General features: G+C 41.2%; 3 protein-coding genes across 6 annotated transcripts in view; all 3 read right to left on the bottom strand.

Annotated features, from left to right (window-relative positions):
* Positions 1–1232: 1232 nt before the first annotated feature.
* mocs2 (molybdenum cofactor synthesis 2) lies at positions 1233–3691 on the bottom strand. 4 transcript variants are annotated; one of them, XM_068706832.1, is made up of 7 exons: positions 3549–3685; positions 2867–3009; positions 2443–2578; positions 2132–2249; positions 1838–1994; positions 1502–1625; positions 1233–1422 (listed from the first exon to the last, which is right to left on the bottom strand). In XM_068706832.1, the coding sequence occupies exons 4-7, from the start codon at positions 2247–2249 to the stop codon at positions 1318–1320; spliced, it is 504 nt and encodes a 167-aa protein (XP_068562933.1). In that variant the 5' UTR covers positions 2443–2578; positions 2867–3009; positions 3549–3685; the 3' UTR covers positions 1233–1317. The 4 variants fall into 4 exon arrangements, with proteins under 4 accessions (XP_068562933.1, XP_068562934.1, XP_068562935.1 ...); XM_068706833.1 differs by lacking the exons at positions 2867–3009; positions 3549–3685 and adding an exon at positions 2761–2855; XM_068706834.1 differs by lacking the exons at positions 1233–1422; positions 1502–1625; positions 1838–1994 and having other exon boundaries at positions 2161–2249; positions 2885–3030; positions 3549–3691.
* Positions 3692–4724: 1033 nt separating this feature from the next.
* man2a1 (mannosidase, alpha, class 2A, member 1) lies at positions 4725–18694 on the bottom strand. The gene is made up of 24 exons (XM_068706831.1): positions 18488–18694; positions 17067–17206; positions 16690–16911; positions 16207–16351; positions 15663–15750; positions 15174–15257; positions 14734–14861; positions 14484–14657; positions 13752–13938; positions 11611–11788; positions 11320–11510; positions 10791–10988; positions 9793–9907; positions 9459–9526; positions 9079–9247; positions 8605–8832; positions 8185–8307; positions 7954–8068; positions 7542–7675; positions 7257–7398; positions 7019–7152; positions 6335–6529; positions 5855–5965; positions 4725–5665 (listed from the first exon to the last, which is right to left on the bottom strand). Exons 2-24 carry the CDS (start codon positions 17202–17204, stop codon positions 5495–5497), a joined length of 3438 nt encoding a protein of 1145 aa, XP_068562932.1. The 5' UTR covers positions 17205–17206; positions 18488–18694; the 3' UTR covers positions 4725–5494.
* A 366-nt stretch (positions 18695–19060) lies between these two features.
* The window catches only part of wdr36 (WD repeat domain 36), a 9455-nt gene continuing 5458 nt past the window's right edge, over positions 19061–23057 (bottom strand). Inside the window, exons 11-22 of the mRNA XM_068706828.1 lie at positions 23048–23057; positions 22798–22940; positions 22598–22715; positions 22345–22510; positions 22034–22142; positions 21844–21923; positions 21643–21750; positions 21297–21528; positions 20435–20554; positions 20186–20267; positions 19398–19585; positions 19061–19293 (exon numbers count right to left, since the gene is read on the bottom strand). The exon at positions 23048–23057 is cut by the window's right edge and continues 80 nt beyond it. Coding sequence (XP_068562929.1) covers positions 19144–19293; positions 19398–19585; positions 20186–20267; positions 20435–20554; positions 21297–21528; positions 21643–21750; positions 21844–21923; positions 22034–22142; positions 22345–22510; positions 22598–22715; positions 22798–22940; positions 23048–23057 — 1506 coding nt within the window. The 3' untranslated portion in view covers positions 19061–19143. The remainder of the gene's footprint in view (positions 19294–19397; positions 19586–20185; positions 20268–20434; positions 20555–21296; positions 21529–21642; positions 21751–21843; positions 21924–22033; positions 22143–22344; positions 22511–22597; positions 22716–22797; positions 22941–23047) is intronic.

Below are 23057 nucleotides of genomic sequence, written 5' to 3'. Positions count from 1 at the left end.
GAGAGGGGAAGGAGGGGAGGGGGGACACGGAACATTGGCAACAGCGAACACGCCACTTCCGCTTATTTTCAAAATAAAAGCTTTGTTTAAATCGTATCGATAGACGTATTGGTAAATGTATTAATAAATGTATTGATTGACGTATTAAAAGACATATTGATAGAATATTGATATAAGTATTGAGAGAATATTGATATAAGTATCGTAAAGAATGTTATAAATAAAGATTAGGATATTTCAATAGAATACATAAACACAAATATTTCACAGACTGGATTGTTCGACTTAAAGTCTTAAAGATTCACACATTTATAATGTTAAACTAACTACATGTGAGAATATTTACATCACAGTTAAACCTTTTGTTCAGGAAATCAACTGAGCTGAACCGGAAGTATCACGAAGTTACCCGATAGACTCCGCCCACACAGATGAGTCAGGTTACCGTCATGTTATCGGATGTTCCATCGGAAATAGTTTTCCATCAGAACTGTGACTCAGATCAGAGTATCTGCCGACTGACGTGTCAGTGATTTATGTCTGTAATTACTGAGAGACTCCTATTTAACTCCATTTATTTATTTTGTATTTCTGTCTATTATTTCTTATGTTTTACATTTTAGATTATTTTTAATTTCTAATTTTATGTTTTATCAACTTTTGAAAAAACAAAAAACAAACATCTTGCTTGAAGATATCCTTACAAAATAAGTCTAAAATAAATCTGTAAACATACATTAAGCGTGTAAATATTTGTGTGAAAAATATTTTAATAACAAAGTTTGAATTATCTACAAAAACGATGACAGCATATCATTTTGTTGAACGTCTGGAATGTTCAAACATTTTTTTAAAATCTGACAGCTGACATGTTTAATGTTCTCATAATACTGCAAAGTAATCAGTAATACCAGCTGTCCAATGAATGTAGTGCAATAACAATCACAATATTTCCATCAGAGATGAACCGTCAGACAACAGTAAAAGGTCTATCTGAAGCTGTTATTAAGCTGTGAGATGCATTTATTTTTAATGTATCCGTATTTTTTAAATCCACTAACTTAATATATATTTTTTTAGTCCATTTTGCTTATTTTATGATTTTTTTTTTTGTTCTTCAATGTCATTTTTTTGTAAATTTTTTTAATTAAAAAAAAAAAATCTTCAATCTACTTTCATCTCCCCAATTTGTGCAATGCATTGTGGGATAACAGTGTCCACCACTCACAAACTGCTTTGAATAAACTTTATTGAGTCCCTTCTCTGAACAGACAACAGACTGAGAACCTTCTGGATTCATGTTTTATTATCTGCAGCTCAGACGTTCTCTCTGCACGATGTGGCGGGAGGAACTTTATTTTGAAGGGCCCACGGACACTCAGCGTTCTCCTTCCAGCTCTCCTCCTGCGTGTCGTACACTTCCTGTGGATCAGTGATCAATAATGTGATCAATAACATCACCGGGAGTCAGAGTGGACGTTCTAAAGGAATCACGAGTCACCTTCTTCCAGATGGGGAGGTTGGCCTTCAGCCGCTCGATGCAGTGACGGATCGCCTGCTGGCCGTCGTGGCGATGAGGAGACGAGATCGCCATGGCAACACTGGCCTCGCCCACCTTCACCCACCTGAGGGACCAAGTCCACAGGTGAGTTACACCGATCAAAACTTTAAAAAAGATCAATACGACCACCTCAGCATCATCGTCTCACCCATAGACGTATTGATAGATATATTGATACAAGTATTGATATAATATTGATACAAGTATTGATATAATATTGATATAATATTGATAGACCTATTAATGAAAAGACGTATTGATCATGTGTGTTCTGACCCCAGTCGGTGGTGAACACAGACGTGCGTCACGGTTGGCCAGCGCTCTCTGATGTCATCACACAGCTTACTGAACTCTGATTGGGCCATGACCTCGTAGGCCTCGTACTCCAGGCCAATCACCTTCCTGCCGCCCACCTCGTCCTCACGGGTCGTACCTGCGCGCGCGCACACACACACACACACACACACACACAAACACACACACACACACACACACACACATACACACACTTACCTTATTTAACATGAATAAACGTATTTAATGGATTGAATGAATGAATAAAAGCTGAACCTATAAATATTGAAATGGCTCCACAGGAGGAGCTGCTGACGGCGTCCACCACTTCCTGTACTGACAGCCAATCACGGCTCAGCTTGAAGACGTCCCTCCGCTCCTCCGACTCGATCATCTGAGACAAAATACATCAAAATAATTAATGTTCATATTCACTGATTCATTACAACATATTAAATGTTGATCCAAGAGGTTTTAATCATTATGAAATAATATTATAATATTCTCAGTATCATTTTTTAGATCTATTCATGTTAAACACAAACATTCCTGTTCATGGATCTGATTGGTTCATATGAATAACTGACTCCTCCTCTTTATCCTCCGCTGAGCGGCGGCACCACGGCGACCTCGTCTCCGTCTCCCAGAGTCACCACCTGGTCACCGATGGCAACGTACTGATGACGCACCGCAAACACCACCTGATCCTGGAGGAGGAGGAGTCTATACACACACACACACACACACACACACACACACACACATTATAAACACGCACACATAGACACACATTATAAACACACACACACACACCGATCATCAAGATTATTGTGAATAAGTGTCTCAGTCCAGACATAAAGATCCTGATCAGAAGTATTAATGAGAATCGATCAGCAGCGTCTCACGTTGTGGATGTTTACGTTGTGCGTTGTTGACGTTGTGGATGTTTACGTTTTTGATGTTTACATTGTGGATGTTTACGTTGTGGATGTTTACGTGGCAGTAGACGACCTTTAGTGACCTCGGTACCTCGGGTGTCGCTGTAGCAACAGACTCCAGAGGTCCCGGCTGCTGATTGGTGTTGGTACGGCAACAATCTCCTCCTCCTTCACTCCAGTCAGCTCCACGCTCTTAGCGAAGTACAACACACACACCTGAAGAAGAACAACACACACCTGAAGAAGAACAACACACACACCTGAAGAAGAACAACACACACCTGAAGAAGAACAACACACACACCTGAAGAAGAACAACACACACACACCTGAAGCTGTAACAGCTTAGACTGGAGGCTCTATGTTTCCACAGTCTGCCTCCTCGTGCTTCTCACGAGGGATAGTATTTCTGCCCTCAGGTCACGTGATACTGACATCAGCTTAGACCAATCTCCATTTAGAAATCTCTAAACTTAAACAATTCCTCCCCTAACAACACTACATTTATCTTAACAACAGATAGGAAGCAATAAATCATATCAAATATAACTTCACTTCACTTCGGCGTTAACATCACCGATCAATACACATGCACACGTGCTTTTTAAACGTTTGTTTACTCTCACTGCATGGCCGGTGCGTCACATTCATGCAGGTACGATGAGAGGAAATGTGAACGCAGTCTGGCGTCAAACATCCCGAAGACAGCGCTGCTCCCTGAGGAGTGTTGATACGGAAGCTTCGTGAAAACTCACCTGCGCAGTCATGAAGAAGTCGGTAGATTCTGAACATCTGAAGAAACTTTCCCCAGAACGTCGGTTTACCAGCTGAACGTCACTTCCGGTTCTGCTTCTTCTTCTTCTTTGAGGTTTTACGGCAGTTGACATTCACGACTTTACATGACCGCCATCTTCAGGCGTTGTTCTCCCTCAGTCTCCATTCTTTTTAAAATGAACTATTATTTTCCGTGATTGTGTCATAGTGTATAATGTCTTTTATGTGTAAATGTCTCGCGTTGTATGACGAATAAACAACAATAAGATCAGACGAGGTGTTACAGCAGAGTAGTAGTAGTTCCGTAAGATTGTGGTCCAGCAACCAGGAGCCAGTGATGGAATCAGTCAGCCAATCAGGAGCAGCGGCTTCGATGACGCTGTCCTGTTTTTCGCGCCGCTCTCTCGCTGTTATAAACTGAGCTAAAATGTATGAAACAAAAACACTTTTATTGAAATTAAACTATCATACAATTTAATTATTCAGTTTCTGTAGAGAAAATGCTTTACATCTATATTTTAAAGTCAACTAGCTAGGTGCTAAAAGAAAAGGTCTGTTAGCTTATGCTAACGAAGCTACTGCAAAATGTCATCGACGAATGCTAAAGATGTTAGCGGTCTGCTAGAAAACACTTTTTTCATATTAAAATATCAGATGTGATTTATTTTGCAATTTTTTTTGGTCAGTGTAAGTTTTAACATTATTTAGCCAGTTGAGTGTTTTTTCTGCCAATTATTTGAAAATTGTGCATCACAATTGCTAGAACATATATAGTATATATATATATGTACATATATTGTGACGGCCCCTGTCTCTAATCACTGCAAGTATGCTTTTGTCCCAGAGAGCAGATCACCTGATGCAGGTGACGTGGTGTGGAGTGATCCCTGCCAGTCGCTGCCGGTTATGTTTGGTTTTGGGCTTTCTTTGGTTTCGCTGACAACACACACACTTCATCACACACGCATCCACGTTGACATTACTGATGTTACTGACTGACACGCTTCATAAAGTTAACTATTTCTTGATTTGGTTAAAATAAATACGTTACATTACCATCATCTGTTGTGTCTTTGCCGTATTTGTCATGGCCCTGGAGCCGGGTTATGACAATATAAATAAAACAAATCGGAAAATTAAACAATAATTTATTTTGTATTAAAACCATACATTTTTCCCAAAATAAAACTAGAAAAGCAAAATATTTCAACAGATTCATGAAAGTAAAAAAAATAAATTTTTCATTTTTAGATTTGTTTCAACAATAAACATCTTTATAGAAAATATATATAAAGAAAATTTCTAAATTAAAAAAACACCCAGAAGATTTAAGAGTTTTTCCCCAAATGTCTCTTTCATACAGAAAATTATAATAAAAGAAACATTCAACATTTAAATGAGTAAATATGTAAAATATGTGCAGTCTGGAAACATTCATGTAGAATTACACTAAATTACAGTTTAGACACAACAGCAGTAACAGGAAGTCTCTCTAACACACACACACAAACACACACACACACACACACACACACACACACACGTTTGGTTGCCATACTTCAGTTTAAATTTCAGTGTTTTGTCTCTCTGACCTTTAATATTAATAATAATATTAATATTTCTATAATTCACAGTAGAAACATGTAAAATATTGTCACATTACCTGACATTTATAAATAAAAATCTGAGAAAAGATTTAATTCCTTCATTTGCTACATTTTATATTTGGTAAATCTATAATTGTTTTTATTTTTTAACATTAACAAACCTCCATGTTTCGTTGATTCTTCATCTAATTTAGTTATTTTATTTCTTCTTCTTTTAAAGTTCAGCTGCTTTCTTTACATTTAATCTCTAATAATCTTTATTTAGACATTAATGTTTGTTTTAATGATGTTCTAGTTTCTGATTCGTTCGTTCTTGTTATTTAGTCGAGCTCGACCCGGAAGGCGCTGATTTCCATTGGTCGCAGGCTGGCGATGCGCGGTGGCTGCTGTTGCCGGGCGGATTCCGGTTCGTCGTCTTCTCGCAGCAGAGTGAGACCGGACCGACGGACCGACCGGAACCGCAGAGGAGAGAAGAGATCGTCCAAGTTCACCTGGAACACAGAACAGGAAGTCAGCTCAGAGACAAAACTAGTTAAAGAACATTTAAAATGTAATTATCTAATTATAGAAACATATTTTAATGAAAAGAACTCATTTGAACGTATTAATTAAAAAAAAGGAATTATAGCTTCAAGTAAATAATAAAAAATAAATAAATAATATGTGTGTGTGTCGTTCACCTCCTCGTGCGCGCTCCACATGCACTGCAGTGACGGCTCGGGGGCGGAGCTACAGTCAAAACCCTTCCTGTGGAGGAGGAGAGCCACTTCCTGTGACGGACTTTCTGCTTCCTGTTTGTCCACAAACACAAACACAAACAAAACATTACATTTGTTTGTTTTGATGAAACTTTAAAAACATCATAGTGTAGTTACAGTTCATCACCAGAGGAGGCGCCGAAGAACCAAACGGAGATCTTGGAGAACTTTAAGTGTCATAATCGATTATTTTAATAATTGATTATTATAGTTTCAGGCGTAATTGTTTATTTTGCGACTTTTTATTATAAATATAAATATTATAAATTTACAGTTATTTAAATCTGCTATTGAAGTTTTCCAGAGTTTGTTTATTTATTTAAATTAATTAATATTTTTCTTAATTGTTGAGGTTAAGTCCTGAAAATATTTAGCACTGCTCCAGGTGTCTCCAGGTGTTACCTGCGGGTCCTCCAGCGTCCTCAGGTTCAGCAGGTGAACATCACACGGCAGCGACGAGCGGAGCGGCAGGAAGGGGCGGAGCTTTGGCACCTGGCTGTCGCTAGGGGCGACCATGGAGATTGGTGGGTGGCTGAGGGAGAGCGAGGTCAGGTGGGCGAGCAGGGACAGGTGTTCAACTGAGGCTCCTCCCACTTCCTGTCAGATAGAAATAAAACATACAAAAGAAAAAAGAAAAAACTGAAATTATATAATAAATAGAAATAATATATATAAATAAATAAATACATATATACAAATAAAAACTGAATTAAATTGTATATATATATATATATTATATATATATATATATATTATATATATAATTAATATATATATTTATATATATACCAACTACAAAAGAGACAAAAGTTTTATCGTCTAAAACTTAATTCATTTAAACCTAATTTAATTATTTAAATCATATAACATTATTGTTTTATAATAAATGTGACATAATGACTCAAAAGTCTCTGCTGGTTTTCATATTTTTGGTTTGATGTTGAAACCAGTTTGAAAAGTTGTTTTATTAATTTTACACATTAAAGAGAAAACTGAATTTAACCTGAAGCTTTGAGACTTTCACCAGAACTGGACCGACACGTTCACTTTGTGTCCCGCCCCTTTACCTGAGCCCCGCCCCCTCACCTGAGCCCCGCCCCTCCTGTCCTCCAGCAGCAGGTGGTAGAGACTCGCCGTCAGCTTGTTGTCGGTGACGCCCTGACCGAGGCCGCGGTTATCGTCCTGCTGCAGCCGCCGGTCCAACACCACCTCCAGCTCACCTGCACAGGTCACAGGTCACAGGTCACAGGTCACCACACTGACGAAAAAGCTTCATTCATGTTTTCATGAAACCATGAAACCATGAAACCATGACGTGACTCACCCGGTCGGAGTGAAGCAACCGCCTGACTCTGAGCCGACAGCAGAGACAGACGAGACGTTGAGTCCTGAAGGAACGAAGACGAGCTCATCGGGTAGAAGTTTGCCTGCAGGGGGAGTTTACCCAGAGTCCTCCTCTGCTGCATCTACACACATTACCAAGAACCAATCAATAACCAATCAAGAACCAATCAATAAACTATCAGGAACCAATCAATAACCAATCAAGAACCAATCAATAAAGCACGTGATGAAGAGGAGTGACATCACAGCTGATATGTAAATGAACCTGGAAGCTGTTGAGGTCGGAGTAGAAACGGTTGCCGTTGGCGACGTCACTGACGAGCCGCATGACGAGCTCCCGGTTGACCTCTGACCTGATGTCCACCATGTTGGAAATCTCCAGGGATCTCCCAGCATGCCCTGGGGCAGACAGGAGACTTTTATTTTGAAATCATTCACATTCTTGAAATAAAATTAAAACGTTCTTGTTTATATTAAATGTTATTGTAATATATATATATATATATATATATATATATTATATATTATTATATTTAATATTATATATACATTATTATTATTATGTTGTTATATATATAATATATATATTGTATCATACATTATTTTATATATATATTTTTTTATTATTATTATATATAAATATTATATTATATATTATTATATATATTAAATGTTACCGTGCAGGTGGAGCAGTCGGACCGTGTGTGTGAAGTGTCGGAAACAGGAAGTGATGTCAGAGAAGACTGGACCTCTGGTGACCCGAACCAGGGGGGGCTCTGAGGACGAGTAGAGCTGCGGGGGGGCGAGATACATTTAGTCCTGGTCTGACTGACCTGGTTCAGACTGGTTGTGGTTCTGGTTCTAGTTCTGTTTCTAGTTTGTGGTTCCGGTTCTGGTTCTGGCCTTACCTGGGCCCCCTCCTCCCCCGGTAGGAACAGGTAGGCTCCACTCTTTTCCTGGCTGGTTCTGGTTCCATACCACAGAAACTGGACCTGGACCTGATGGACCAGACCGGACTGCAGACGCAGCTTCTACAAGTCAAGAGAAAACGTTTTGAAAAAACTTTATTGGTAAAAACAGAATTATGAATATCACACTGGAAATAGATTAATAAATAATTCAAACAATAACGATTCAAATCCATAATTGGATTTATTAAGTTTGAAAGTTTGTTGTCATTTTTATTTTAGTTATCAAAATTGTATTTAATTCAATTTGTTGTGATTTTCAAACATGTTTCTGTTAAATAAACTCTCTGGACAGACTTTTAATTTGAAATGTCTGACTTTTAATTTGAAAAGTCTGACTTTTAATTTGAAAAGTCTGACCTGCAGCAGGCCGGTCTCCGCGGAGCTCCATATTTGGATGTGCTTGTTGCTAAGCGACAGGGGGGCGTTGGCCTCTGGGCGGGACACCTGGAAGTGTTCCAACTGGATAGCCGGTGGGTTGCCATGGCGATGGAAGGTGTACCGAGCCCGGTGGGCGGAGCCAACCGAGGCTTTGGTCACATGATACACGACGAGCGACAGAGGAGGAAGTTCAGCCACAAAGTCGAGCTGGAGGTGACAAATATAAAAGTTACTCAGCTGTGATTGGACAGTCACTGTTTAGGGGAGGGCCTTAATATTAACCAGGAATATATTAAAACAAGTCAAAACTGTGATTATAAATAATACCATCCATATAATAATAATAATAATAATAATCATAATAATAATAATAGTAATAGTAAGTAAAAAAGGACAGATAAAAAATACATAACTTTACATTAAATAATTTAATAAAATCAAACTGTTCTTCACCTGGAAGTGTTCTGATGAAGCTTGGCTCGGCTCCGCCCACACCGCAGAGATCTGTGCAGCCATTGGTCGACCCGTTTCTGCCTCAACAACGCGAGCGTCCGGAGAGTCGACGACGACGCTGATGACGGACGAACGGAGCTGCTCCGTCGGGTTAAAGATGATCAATGACCTGAAACATATATATATTTAAAATATATTTAAAATATACATTTCACTAAAATAACACAACATACCTTAAATTATTAAACATTATTTAGATTGAATGGTGCAACTTGATGAATCACTAGTTACTGAGAACAAAATAAACATCTGTGTCAGAAAATAAGAAAGTAAGCCAGTCTGACTCCGCCTCTTCCCTCCGTAAGCCCCGCCCCTCTCACCTGGGCTCATCACTGAGCGTGAGCGGCGTCTTCCGGGGCAGAGCGTCCTGCGCTGACATCACGTCATCCTTAAAAACATTTATCACAACATCAACGTCTGAGGGATTGTTTATTAAATATGTACATTTCTTTCTATGTTTACAAACCATCTTTACATCTGTACTTGTTTATATTTATGAAAAACTACAGGTGTTTTTACACCTGAACACATCACAGTTAAACTGTACTTGTTGTTTTTTTTATTTCAGAATCTATTCTGTTTTATTCCCTTACACATATAAATATACAAAACATTACAAAAATATTCTGTATAGAAAAAGTGTTAAACGGTCACCATCTGCATGAAGGGTTTTGATTGGTCGTAGTGGTACTGGCTCTTGTCCAATAGGAGCAGCCAGTGGGCGGAGCTCTGCAGCACCTTGTGCAGGTTCAAAATCGATTGAAACAACCTGTAAAATTAATTTTAATTCTTTGAGTTTCTGTTCATTTTTAATTACAAACGTTTTGATTTTCAGAAATTTTACTTAATTTATTTCTTTGTTTTTAATTTATTTGATTGACTTCATTCAAAATGCAAACATGAGATTACATTGATTGATTATTAAAGTCTTTAATGTCTACTCTGTAAAAGACACCACGTTAATGAAACACTTCAAATGGGAGTGATGAAATGAGTGTTAGATGCTAATGCTAAATGAATGGGTATGATGGGAAGCTAACGCTAACGGTTAACACTAAGCCAGGCGGTACCTGTTACCGTTATCAGTGAAGACGCCGTCCTTCGACTGAGAGCATGGAGGGACAAATGAGACAAAACACATGCTAACGCTCAAGATGCTAAAGAGTGTGAGGTGCTACGAATGCTAACACTGATTTCCATATGCGAATGAATTTAGAATTTAGAAACTATGTGGGAACAAATAATCATTAAAACTAAACATGTAAACAAATTAAATTTAGGATAAACGTTTATAAATGAACAACTTCTTTTAAACAAACACTATTACTGTATGCTAAGACATGCTAACACCTGCTAGTTTGTACGTGCTAAGTTAACATGCTAACACGGTCGAACATGTTTAGATGGAATAACCTAAATAAGTGTCAAATTGTTCTTGCTTTATAATCCTGGCTAAGATGCTAACAAGCTAATACAAAGTTTTAACCTAACCTGTTATGCTAATGTAGCCCCTTGTTTAAGCTAACATGCTAACAAGTTTCTACCTGTTAATTCCTACCGTATGCTAAAATATCCACGTGCTTCCATTACTAAAACTGACTGATTCTATCCCAACATGCTAACAGGCTAGGTTGCTAACAGGAAGTAGTCACCTGGTGCCGTAGTCGACCACCACAGGGTCGCGGGCGGTGCCGGTGACGGCGTCGTGGTGCTGGAACAGCGCTAAGCTCCGCCTCCCCGCCGTCAGACGCTTGAAGTGTTCACGCGCTGGGAAATCTGAGACCAGACGACCGTCGCCACGAAAACGACGCATTTCAGCCAAAGTCAAGCTGAAGAGGATTTCTGTCGCTCTGTCAGAGAAGAAGAAGAAAGTCTTTAAGTGAAGAAAAACAAGATGGAAACATTTCTAAGTGTAAAGATCTAAGTCACCAAATGTAATTAAATACACCTAAATAAAGACATACTTATACATTTTGAATAAAGAGAATAATTACAAAGAATTATGGATAAAGACAAAAGCAAAGTAAAAAATATAAAAATCGCAGTACGAAAACAAAATATGAAGACAGATATAACGTGCCTGATACATTAAATAAATAACGTACCTGAGTCATTGGTTAAAAAACAAACCCGAGTCAGATTAGTTAACGTACCTGGATCACAGGTGAGACCTGAGCGTACCTGAGCGTGGCCTCCAGCGTTCTGTCGAGGCGTTTGTAAAACGGTCTGGAGGTGAAGTATCCGCTCCAGTAATGGTCGTCTCGGTCGGCGTACGTGAAGAAGTCACCGCGAAGTTTCGGCAGAGTCGTTCCTGTTGCGTTTAGATGCCGATAAAGAGCCTCGAAGTAATCAGAGAGAGTCCCGAACCGAGCCTGAAAACAGACGAGAGAAGCAGAAACATCAGGATATTTAAAGAGACAGTTTGTTTCCTCCCCTCATGCCCCCCCCCCCCAGGTGTCTCAGGTGTCTCACCTTGACGTGGAACTCCGGGTGCTGGTCGAAGTAGTCGAAGAGCTTCTGGTAGTTACCGAACTGAGCGTCCCACTCGCTCGACTCCACGAACCGAAAGTCGTCGCCGAGCGGAACGAAAAGGACGGGAGAGCGAAAGAGACGAGACTTCTGGCGGTACTGGTCCAGCAGGAGGAGAGCTCTGAGAGGACGAGACGCCGTCAACGAGACGACACGCCGTCAACGTGACGACACACGTGACGACACGGCGTCAACGAGACGACACACGAGACGGCACGCCGTCAACGAGACGACACACGTGACGACACGGCGTCAACGAGACGACACACGTGACGGCACGCCGTCAACGAGACGACACACGTGACGGCACGCCGTCAACGAGACGACACACGAGACAACACGCCGTCAACGAGATGACACACGTGACGACACGCCGTCAACGAGACGACACGCCGTCAACGAGACGACATGCGTGACGACACGCCGTCAACGAGACAACACGCCGTCAACGAGATGACACACGTGACGACACGCCGTCAACGAGACGACACGCCGTCAACGAGACGACACGCGTGACGACACGCCGTCAACGAGACAACACGCCGTCAACGAGATGACACACGTGACGACACGCCGTCAACGAGACAACACACGTGACGACACGGCGTCAACGAGACGACACGGCGTCAACGAGACGACATGCGTGACGACACGGCGTCAACGAGACGACACGCCGTCAACGAGACGACACACGTGACGACACGCCGTCAACGAGACAACACGGCGTCAACGAGACGACACACGTGACGACACAGCGTCAACGAGACGACACGCCGTCAACGAGACGACACGCGTGACGACACGCCGTCAACGAGACGACACGCCGTCAACGAGACGACACACGTGACGACACGCCGTCAACGAGACAACACGCCGTCAACGAGACGACACACGTGACGACACGGCGTCAACGAGACGACACGCCGTCAACGAGACGACACACGTGACGACACGCCGTCAACGAGACGACACGCGTGACGATACACCGTCAACGAGACAACACGCCGTCAACGAGACGACATGCGTGATGACACGGCGTCAACGAGACGACACGCCGTCAACGAGACGACACACGTGATGACACGGCGTCAACGAGACGACATGCGTGATGACACGGCGTCAACGAGACGACACGCCGTCAACGAGACGACATGCGTGACAACACACCATCAACGAGACGACACGCCGTCAACGAGACGACACGCCGTCAACGAGACGACACACGTGACGACACGCCGTCAACGAGACGACATGCGTGATGACACGGCGTCAACGAGACGACACGTCGTCAACGAGACGACACACGTGAGGACACGGCGTCAACGAGACGACATGCGTGATGACACGGCGTCAACGAGACGACACGCCGTCAACGAGACGACATGCGTGACAACACACCATCAACGAGACGACACGCCGTCAACGAGACGACACGCCATCAACGAGACGACACACGTGACGACACGCCGTCAACGAGACGACACACGTGACGACACGCCGTCAACGAGACGACACGCCGTCCATGAGACGACACACGTGACGACACGCCGTCAACGTCACAATAGAGAATAATGGCTACCAAACACGTAGATTACACACAAAGTCTACACAGACGCGATGAGACTGGAGTGATGCGTATTTGCATTGCCGCGATTGATGCAAATTTGCATCAATTGCGCAAATTATGCTGCGGCGTGACGCTGTGCCGTGACAACCAATCAGGATTGAGATGCTCCTCCTGTCATCACTGCCGTTGTTGAATCAGGAAAATAATTCTGTATCTGTCTGTGTGAACTCAGACAAGACGGCGTTTCTTCCACGGTTGATGGTGGAAATAAATGGCTTAAATTGATGTCTTCCATGGAGATAAGCCACGCCCCCTCTCTGGTGCGTCTAGTGTGAATGAAGCGAATAATCACAAAAGGTCCTCCGCGAGTAACGCAGTGCGAATAACACGTTTGGTGTGAACGTACCATGAGTCAGAACGCAAAAATAAAGTCACGAAATCAAAGAAAATATCTCAAATAAATAAATATATATATATTTAATTAGTGATAATTGGTCATTATTTTTGTCCTGCTTACCGCTCCTCGATGTTCTGCTCTGTGATTCGCTGCGGTGATATCTTCCACGGACAGAAGAGCCGCCCCTCCGGCAGCCGGTGGAAATCAAACTGACAACAAACCGCCGGGTTCGGACCGCACGTGTGCGGCACGTCGTAGCTGTAGAACGGCATCATGTGACACGTGATGTCACTGCGGGGGGAGGAGTCTGTCACAAAGGAAGTGGGCGGAGTTAGAGAAACAAAGCAGAGATTTACATATTTTACACAGAATGTAAATTTAATATCATAGAAATAAGATAAATAATCCTAAATCATCTTCCTCTGAATTTTCTCCCAAAGTCAGATTTTTTTTAATGTTTTAAATGTTAATAAAACCTTTTTTTAACTAATAATTTCAATAATTTGGTTAAACTCTATTTTATTTTAATGTATTAATTAAATATAATTTTTGTTTCAAACTACAAATGCATTTGTTTTGTTGTTTGTGTGATTTTATTACATGATCTTATTTATCTTTATTTATTATTTCATCTCATTCATCTGTTTTACTGTGTATTATTTTGGTTTACTATTACTATTATTAATCAAATTATAATACTGTAATTTAACTAATTAAACATTTAATGAATCCGTTTATCATCCTTCAATTTTCCACTTTTGCTACAATTATTTTTTGCTTAGAGTAATTTTCCATAAGTCACACACAAAAAGTTTGCATTTTATATTTCGGGGTCTCTCGCTCCACACCCACCCCAGCTCTGTCGCCATAGAAACTCCAGTGTCTGTTTTTGGGCGAAGTGCTTCTTGACGGCGTAGTGAACCCGTTGGATGACCATGTTGCTAAGCCCCGCCCCCTTCAGCAGGTAGGCCATGGAGGGGGAGTGGCCAAACGGATCCACGGCCCAACCGCTGCTGGGCTTCACACCTGGACAGAGAGAGAGAGGTTAGGGTGACGTCACACAGAGCGAAAGGAGTCGAAGCGTCAGTGAGGCGACACTGACCCAGGTGTCTCTGGATCCACTGGTGGCCCTCGATCAGCTGATCCAGCAGAGCGAAGTAGTGAGAGTTCGCCTCGTCGGCCATCACCCAGCCGCCCGTCACCAGCTCCAGCTGCCCCGCCCCCACCAGGCTGAGCAATCACAGAGCACGTATTAAAGAACATGAGCATACTTTAAATATTGAGAAAAATATTTATGTAAAAAGTAACTAAAGTACAACATGATGAATAAAAAATTAAAAATAAAATAAAACTGTTAACTAAAAAAAATAAATTTAGTTTAGTTAAAAAGACAAAAACATTTTTTTTAAAAAGAACATTTCTTTATTTTACTCAAATGTTCCTTTATTATTTGTTTCATTGCTGTTTTTTCATTTTCACATTTGTTTGACGTGTTTTGTATTGTGTTAGACTAGACTAGACTAGACTAGAAGCTGAAGTTACCGTTTCACCATCTCTCTCTTCTGCTCGTCGATGTCGTTCCACCATTTAGAGAAATAACTGATTTCTGCCCAAATCATCTTCCTCCTGATGAACAGAACATAAGACGCTGTCAATCATTTCTAATGAACATGAACTCCTTAAAATAGAAACAAAAAAAACAAAAACAAACAAAGATCTTCTCCTCGACAGATGAACACACGGTGAGCTGGTCACATATATTTAAAGACTCTACAAACTAAAGCGATCCTGAGATACACAGATTAATCCGCCGCTGAAAATAGTCCTCAACAAAGACACTACTTCCTGCCGTTTGATAAAAACTACATAAATTACTGATGAAACTATGTGTTTGTGTCTTCAGTAGGAACCAATGAGACACAGACAGGAAGTGAGACGGTGTTGAGAGACGGACCAACATGTTATAGGTTTGAGTCTGAACTTTAAGTTCAGGTGAAATATGAAGATGAAGATGAAGATGAACATGAGTACCTGCTGTCTTCAGTCAGTTTGATCAACATGTTGTTGAGGATGTGTTTCGTCTGGTCCTGATAATAATTCTCAAACGTCTTCAACCAGCCTGAAACACACACACACACACACACACACACACACACACACACACACACACACACACACACACACATACATACACACACACACACACACACACACACACACACACACACGAGAAAGACACACAGACAGATTACGTGATTTATAGTGAGAAGATGCTACAGCGCCACCTATTGGTCAAATGACACCGAATCTGTCCCGGTGACTGGGACGTCGTATCTACACGTGATCACCAAATGTGGTCCCAATAACACCAAGTGTTCAGCAGCTGTGACATTTTATCTGCCCGACAGCATCACGAGAGTCACGGTTGGATGTTTTAGCGCCACCATGTGGTCGAATCGCACCAACTTCTACACCGCACGTCCTCGTGTCCTCGGTAACAAACCCGCCAAGAGTGACGCAGATCGGATGGACGGTTGTGGAGACGTGTGAAGGACACACAGACGTGGTTTCTCACCGGGGTCGTTGTGAGAGTGAGGAACCAGAAACACCTCCAGAGGCTGCTCGTCCCACTCGTCGCCCTGGTAACTGATCTCAAAGCCTTGTTTCCAGGCGCCGCCGGGTGGATTATCAAACGTTAACAAGTCGTAAACATCCAGCAGCTAAAACACACAAACACACAGAATGTTGTGGATACTACAAATATACTTTACTTATACATTATATATATATATATATATACACATATATAATATATAATATGGATATAATATTATATACATATTATATACAATATATATATATATTTCAGTACTTGCTTTTATTTTTTGTTTAATTTTCTCTTATTATGTTTGTTGCATCAAAACAAATTCTGTTGATATGAAAACCTTCAACATGTTCTTATGTTCATAAATACACAAAAAATAAATACTTGAAATAACGTCAGCACAGTTCCAAAGTACTGTCTGTAAAAACAGCTGATAGCATATGCTAAGCTAACCTGCACTCCTTCGGCTCCGTCCTTCATCTCTTCGGCCAATCGGCAGCCAGGCAGAGAGTCAGCTCGGCTGGGGGCGGAGTCTGAGCTCACATTGACCGCACCTCCTTTTACCCATGATGCTTGGCGGTGGAACAGTTTGTCACGCACCGTAGCGACCAGACGGTTGTTGTCGCTAAGGAGACGCTCCAACTTGTCAATCTGCTGCTGGAGGCGGGACAAATCCTACAGACAGAGATGAGGGATTATTTGACATCCTTCATTTAATACGTCATCAATTTATCGTATGATTTATAAAACATGACCTCAACAACTCCACTGATAATATTCAGCGGTTGTTGTTAAAAGACAATAAACTAGAATGTCCACTGTCCACTCACGTTGTCCACCTGTCCATCAGGTGTCTCCACCTGTTGAAGCTCCGCCCCCTGCATCATCTCCAGCATGCGGTACAGTGACATCACGGCCACGCAGAAGACTCCGCTCACCAACACGGCCAGCAGCCGATTCCTCTTCATAGCTGAGGAACCAATGAGACGACTCCGATGAAACACACGCTACAGGTGCATTATGGGAAATGTAGGATCCAGTGCTGAAAGTCAGGATAGCTCCACTTGAGCTTCAACGAGTTATTTAACTGATTACCTCCTTCAGAATAAGAGCTCTAATTAGTTTTCAATATCAGCCTGACAAATTAATATTTAGTGCAGTTTGATTGTTGAACATTAAAAACAAACACTTTTAAAAGAACTAATCATCATCTGTCTAAATGTCACATTTTATTAACAGTAAAAATATAACTTTAGCATATTTACATTGGTGGACGTGTTATTTTGACACTATTAAATTAAATGTTTCTTTTATGTTTTATGTTGTTTTATGTTCATGTTAGTTTCTAGGAGGCACAGCAACAGTTTAACAGTTTTCTAAGAACAAAATGCCAAAACTTCTCTGGTTCCAGCTTCTCACTTGTATATTTTTCAGTTTTTGTCTCTTTTTTCTTCTTTTGCGATGACAGAACAGATCCATAAACATCAGAAAAAGAAGCGTGTGGATAAAGAGCAGCAGACTTTGAGACGATCACCGCCGACAAACAACCAACCAGCCAAACCTGCTGGACCAACAGACCAGGACTGTTTACATGGAGCGTAGTGCTCAGTCACCACTAATGGAAATAATGCAAATCAAGAAAGGCACTACAGGAATGTGCTGTTTTTCGCTAAATAAAGTGTTTAAAAAGCCTCCTGGTTTGTTCTTCACAGAGAGACGAGGTTCTCACAGGAACAGAAGATCTTATAGAACATGAAGCTTTCATGTGGATTCAACTAAACAGGATATAGAGGAGTCAACATGCTACACACACATTAATGCAGGAGAAACATCCGATAGAACAGTGAGACAGTTGACTGATCAATGAGGATACCTTTAAGGTTCTGAATGCAGGACTTTTACTGGTAGTGGAGTATTTGTTAGTGTGTATTAGTACTTTTACTGCTGTAAAAGACCTTAATTATGATGTATCATTAGTTTTTTGTCCTTCTGTTGAACACTTTAACAAATACAATTCTGAATAATATTAATATAATAATTGACATTATTTAAACAACTCTGAAAAACAGCTATATACTGTTAAATATACATGTTAATTTATCTGCATTAACACTGTGGTGTAAATGAACAAATACAGAATATTTTGTATAATTACTTCTGCTGGCAGTACTTTGAACCGCTCCTGTAAGTCAAACGGCTGTGAAGATAAAATTAATACAACTTTGTATGTTAAATGAAACACGTCACTCACTGAACTTCCGCGTTGGACAAAGTGCAGCAGGTCTCGCGCTCCCTCGTGTCTCGTGCTACTCTTCACCCGCTCGCTGACGGAGCTGTCTGACTTCAGTTTCCCGCTAAAAAACATATATAACATATAAAATAAACTCTTTTTAATTTTAAAGTTTAATGAAGTTTTGTCGGTGCCTCCATAGCGCGAGCTCCACGCTGTTTGTTTTGCTTCCGGTCTGTCTCAGCTGACTCAGCGCTGCAGACTTCCGGTCAGGACGTGACGTCATCTGACGTGAAGCATCACAAGTCTTCAGGCTCATTACTGAAGTAGAAGTACTAATACTATGAGTGAAAAATACTCCACTGCAAGTAAGAAGTACTACTCACCTCTCTCACTGTATTCAAGAAGTACTACTCACCTCTCTCACTGTATTCAAGAAGTACTACTCACCTCTCTCACTGTATTCAAGAAGTACTACTCACCTCTCTCACTGTATTCAAGAAGTACTACTCACCTCTCTCACTGTATTCAAGAAGTACTACTCTTATACTGGTTGAAGAAAATCCCAAAACACAAACAGACGCAGAGAAGACGAATCAACAACTTTTTAATAAAATACAAAGTGTGTTTCTGTATATATGTGTGTGTGTGTGTGTGTGTGTGTGTGTGTGTGTGTATCACAGCAGGGCACTCTTGGTGTACGACAGCAGACACAGTGATTGGTCAAATGATGCACGTAGCTCCACCCACCCCGCCTCCAGCCGGGAGGAGAGGCGGAGCAACTCCGCCATGGCAACAGGGTCCTGTGACAACGAGCGGAGATGGAGCTGAAAAATAAAAACAAATAAAATAATTACCACAATAAAAGACTAAAGATGTCAACAAACGTTATATAAATAAATAAACAAATGCTGTGTTCTGATTGGCTGACCTTCAGGAAAAGCGCCAGGTAAGCCTGAGCCAGGTCGAAGTCCCGCCCACTGGACAACATGCTGTCAATCATGTGAATGAAGGCGAGCAGGAGGTCGCTGGCTCCGCCCCCCTCTGATGTCAGACAGGTGAGCTCCACGGAGAGCGCCGCCGGCCCACAATCCTTCAGGAGACGCAGCGGGCGATCGACTGATAGAGAGAGTTATTGATTATTAAAGTTTATATTCTCATGATTAAGATTAAAAATTAATTCATATGAATCAAATATTATCCACAAACATGTTCATAGATATTCAACATTAATAAAGAATTGTTAGGACTTTACTTTAAGTTTATATTTATAAATTCCAAAACATTAAGACAAAAAATAAATAAAGTGGATGAAATGTCATTTAGGAAAAAATATTTAACTTTTGAACAATATTTAAAAATCAAAAGAAAAACATTTTAAATCCACTAAATGTTAAAATTCAAGTACAAATACAAATTTCCCCGCTGTGGGACAAATAGATTATCTTAAAAACCTCTTAACATCTGTAAAAAACACCATTCAAAAATGTATATAAAATATATAAAATGTATAAATAATATAAATATATATATATATATATATATATATATATATATATGTATTTAGGAAATCAACATATACATTTTTAGTAAAATAATAATAATTAAAATAAAACAAATGTAAAGTAATATGTTGAACATTGAGATGTGAAACTAAACATCTTAGATATATATATATATATATATATATATATATATATATATAAAAAACAGACTCACATGATCCAGACTGTAGAGCTGACTCCAGATCAGAACTAAACTCTGACCTCTGAGACATCAAACCCCAACGCAGCAGCTTTGACTGAACGACAACAACAACAAATAATACTATCATCATCATCATCATCATCATTAATATTATCATTATTGTTCAGTGACTTCTCTACAGATCAGAAGGAACCACAGAAGAAGAGTTGCGTGTTGAAAGAAGGAACCACAGAAGAAGAGTTGTGTGTTCAGCAGCTTTACCTGTGTTTCCTGTTCGGTTGCCGTGGGCGACGTGAATCGAGGCGTGAGACCAGGAAGAGTTGGCAAGAAGAACGGAGCAGCAGGAGGAGCAGAGGGAGGAGCCACGGGTTTATTCCTCCTCTAGAGAGAGAGAGACACACACACACACACACACACACACACACACACACACACACACACACACAGGATCAGATGATGTCATTTATATCTAAATTATGTAGATTGTATATACAGCGTTCACTAGAGAGGAGCTGGATTAAATCTATATAACATTATTTATGATGTTTAGAACTAAATATATATTTTATGTTGTCTATATATATATATATATATATATATATATATATATATATATATATATATATATATATAATTTATGTTTGTATAAAAAGTATTCAAACTATTTTGTTTATATATAAATTAAATTATGTTTAGATTTAGATTGTTTATATTTAAATTTTGTTTATATCTTAAATCTATAATTTATAGAATTTAGATATAAACAATTAAAAAAATGAACATGATGATGTGAAAAATGTAAATTATATACATTATGTTGTTTATATTATGTTGATACCAATATTATATAAATAGTTTTGTTTATATATAGAATCTAAATAATAAATGATGTTGTTTGTATATAAACTTTATGACTCATTTCAACGCTCAGACCAGATACTCTGCTTCCTTTCTCACCTTTCACAATAAAAGCCCTAGACATATAATATTCACAGGTGAGTGTTTTGTATTTCCGTGTGATTTATTGGTCTGTCCGGGTCAAACTGATGAAAAGAAGATTATTATCATAACCATTGAATTCTTCTTGTAATGAACCAGACTCTCACCTGTGACTTTGACTCACCTTGATGTTGTCCAGGTTGAGCAGACTTTTCCATCGAGACTCCGGCAGCAGAGACAGAGTCACAAGCTCCGCCCCCAACTGTTCGGCTGACTGGTACGCATCATTGACCTCCTCCGATGTCACTTCCTGTTCAGACTCGACCACCGTGACACCCGGCAGCGTCACCTCGGCCGGTTGGTAGTCAGCTGGGAGGGGGCGGAGCCCCACGGGCCCACACAGACTCTTATTGGTCCTGAGGGAGGAGAGCTGTACTGTGATTGGCTGACAATGACTCAAACACACAGATCAGTGATGTCATGAATAAAACTTATTCTGTCAACACATCCGATTGGCTGCTGTAACTAACCACAGGTAAACGCCCAGACTGTCAACGTGGGCCGTCGACAGGAAGTCTCCGGTCGGCGACAAGGACACGCCCACCGGCGCCATGGCAACCAAGAAGCAGTCCACGAGACTGAAGACGAAGAAATATGAAGTTATTCCTGTCAACTTATTGATATTAAATATATGTAATTATGTAAATAAGGATGGACTGTTCCATTCTCACAATCCAGAGGGGAGATCCCAGGTACGAATGGTACAGTCCATCGCCACGGTAATCAGCCAGCGACCATCGGGGCTGAACGTCTGAAGAAGAAACAATAATAACGCTGTTAGCATTAACGGTCTGTTAGCATGCTAGCTCGTGTTGAACATCGTTAGCAGGCTGTTAGCCGCGTTAGCGCTCCAGGACCCACCATGTCGTTGATGTTGCCGTGGTGACCGGCAAACTTCCTGACGATCCGTCTGGTTTCTATGTCGACCACCAGCAGCGTGAAGTCATCCAGCGCTAATGCTAACATCCCGCTAACAGAAACAGAAAACACTGTTAGCTTTATGTCTGTGCAGCGTTGTGCCAACCGTTAGCTTCCTGTCTCTATGTGACATCATGCTAACTATTAGCTACCTGTAAAGCATCCTGCTAACTGTTAACTACCTGTATCTGTGTAGCATCATGCTAACTATTAGCTACCTGTATCTACTTGACATCATGCTAACTGTTAGCTACCTGTCTCTGTGTAGCATCATGCTAGCTGGCGCAGCATGTAGCTTCAGCTGCTCTTCCTGTTTCCTGCTCTTGAAGCGCCAGAACTTGAGCAGCCAATCAGAGCCTGCGGTGAGTGTCAGCTGGTTCAGGGTGTCCGTGGCGACTCCTCGCACCGCCCCGCTGTGAGCTGGAACAGAAGGGGGGGGGGGGGGGGGGTTAATGACAGACAGAGAGACAGCACAGACCAATCATAGACCAGAACAGGTGAACACACCTGTCTCATCGTTGCCGTAGCAACCGCGGTGCTGGCCGGACTGCAGGTTGTAGACATCGACGCGGCCGCTCGACGAGCCAATCACAGCGAAGTTACCACAGGAAGTGATGTCGACCGCCTGTGAACAGAGACGGGAAGTAACGTGACCCGTTTAAGAGAAAGCAGGGGGAGGAGCTCAGAGAGAACACAGGTGGTGTTACCGTGGCGATGTCGGTCTTGCGGGCGGCCGGAGGCTGCAGGTGATGAGCTCCCATGGTGCACCGCTGGTAGTTCCACGTGGTGGTCGCTAGGCAACCACGGTGACACGCGACGATGCCGTCCCAGTCCGACTGACGAGCGGCAGCTGTCAGCCAATCAGAGAAGAGGGGACGTTTAAAAGGTTTTCTCTTTGGAGAGAGAGAGAGAGAGACACACACAGAGACAGAGAGAGAGAGAGAGAGAGAGACTCACCGGAGGAGAA

Source organism: Cebidichthys violaceus, unplaced genomic scaffold (assembly GCF_023349555.1).
Source record: "Cebidichthys violaceus isolate CVI_PGR_0920_01 unplaced genomic scaffold, fCebVio1.0.p SCAF_12, whole genome shotgun sequence".
Lineage (NCBI taxonomy): Eukaryota > Metazoa > Chordata > Actinopteri > Perciformes > Stichaeidae > Cebidichthys > Cebidichthys violaceus.
Note: the sequence above shows the minus strand (reverse complement) of the source record. Positions and strands in the feature narration are given on the sequence as shown.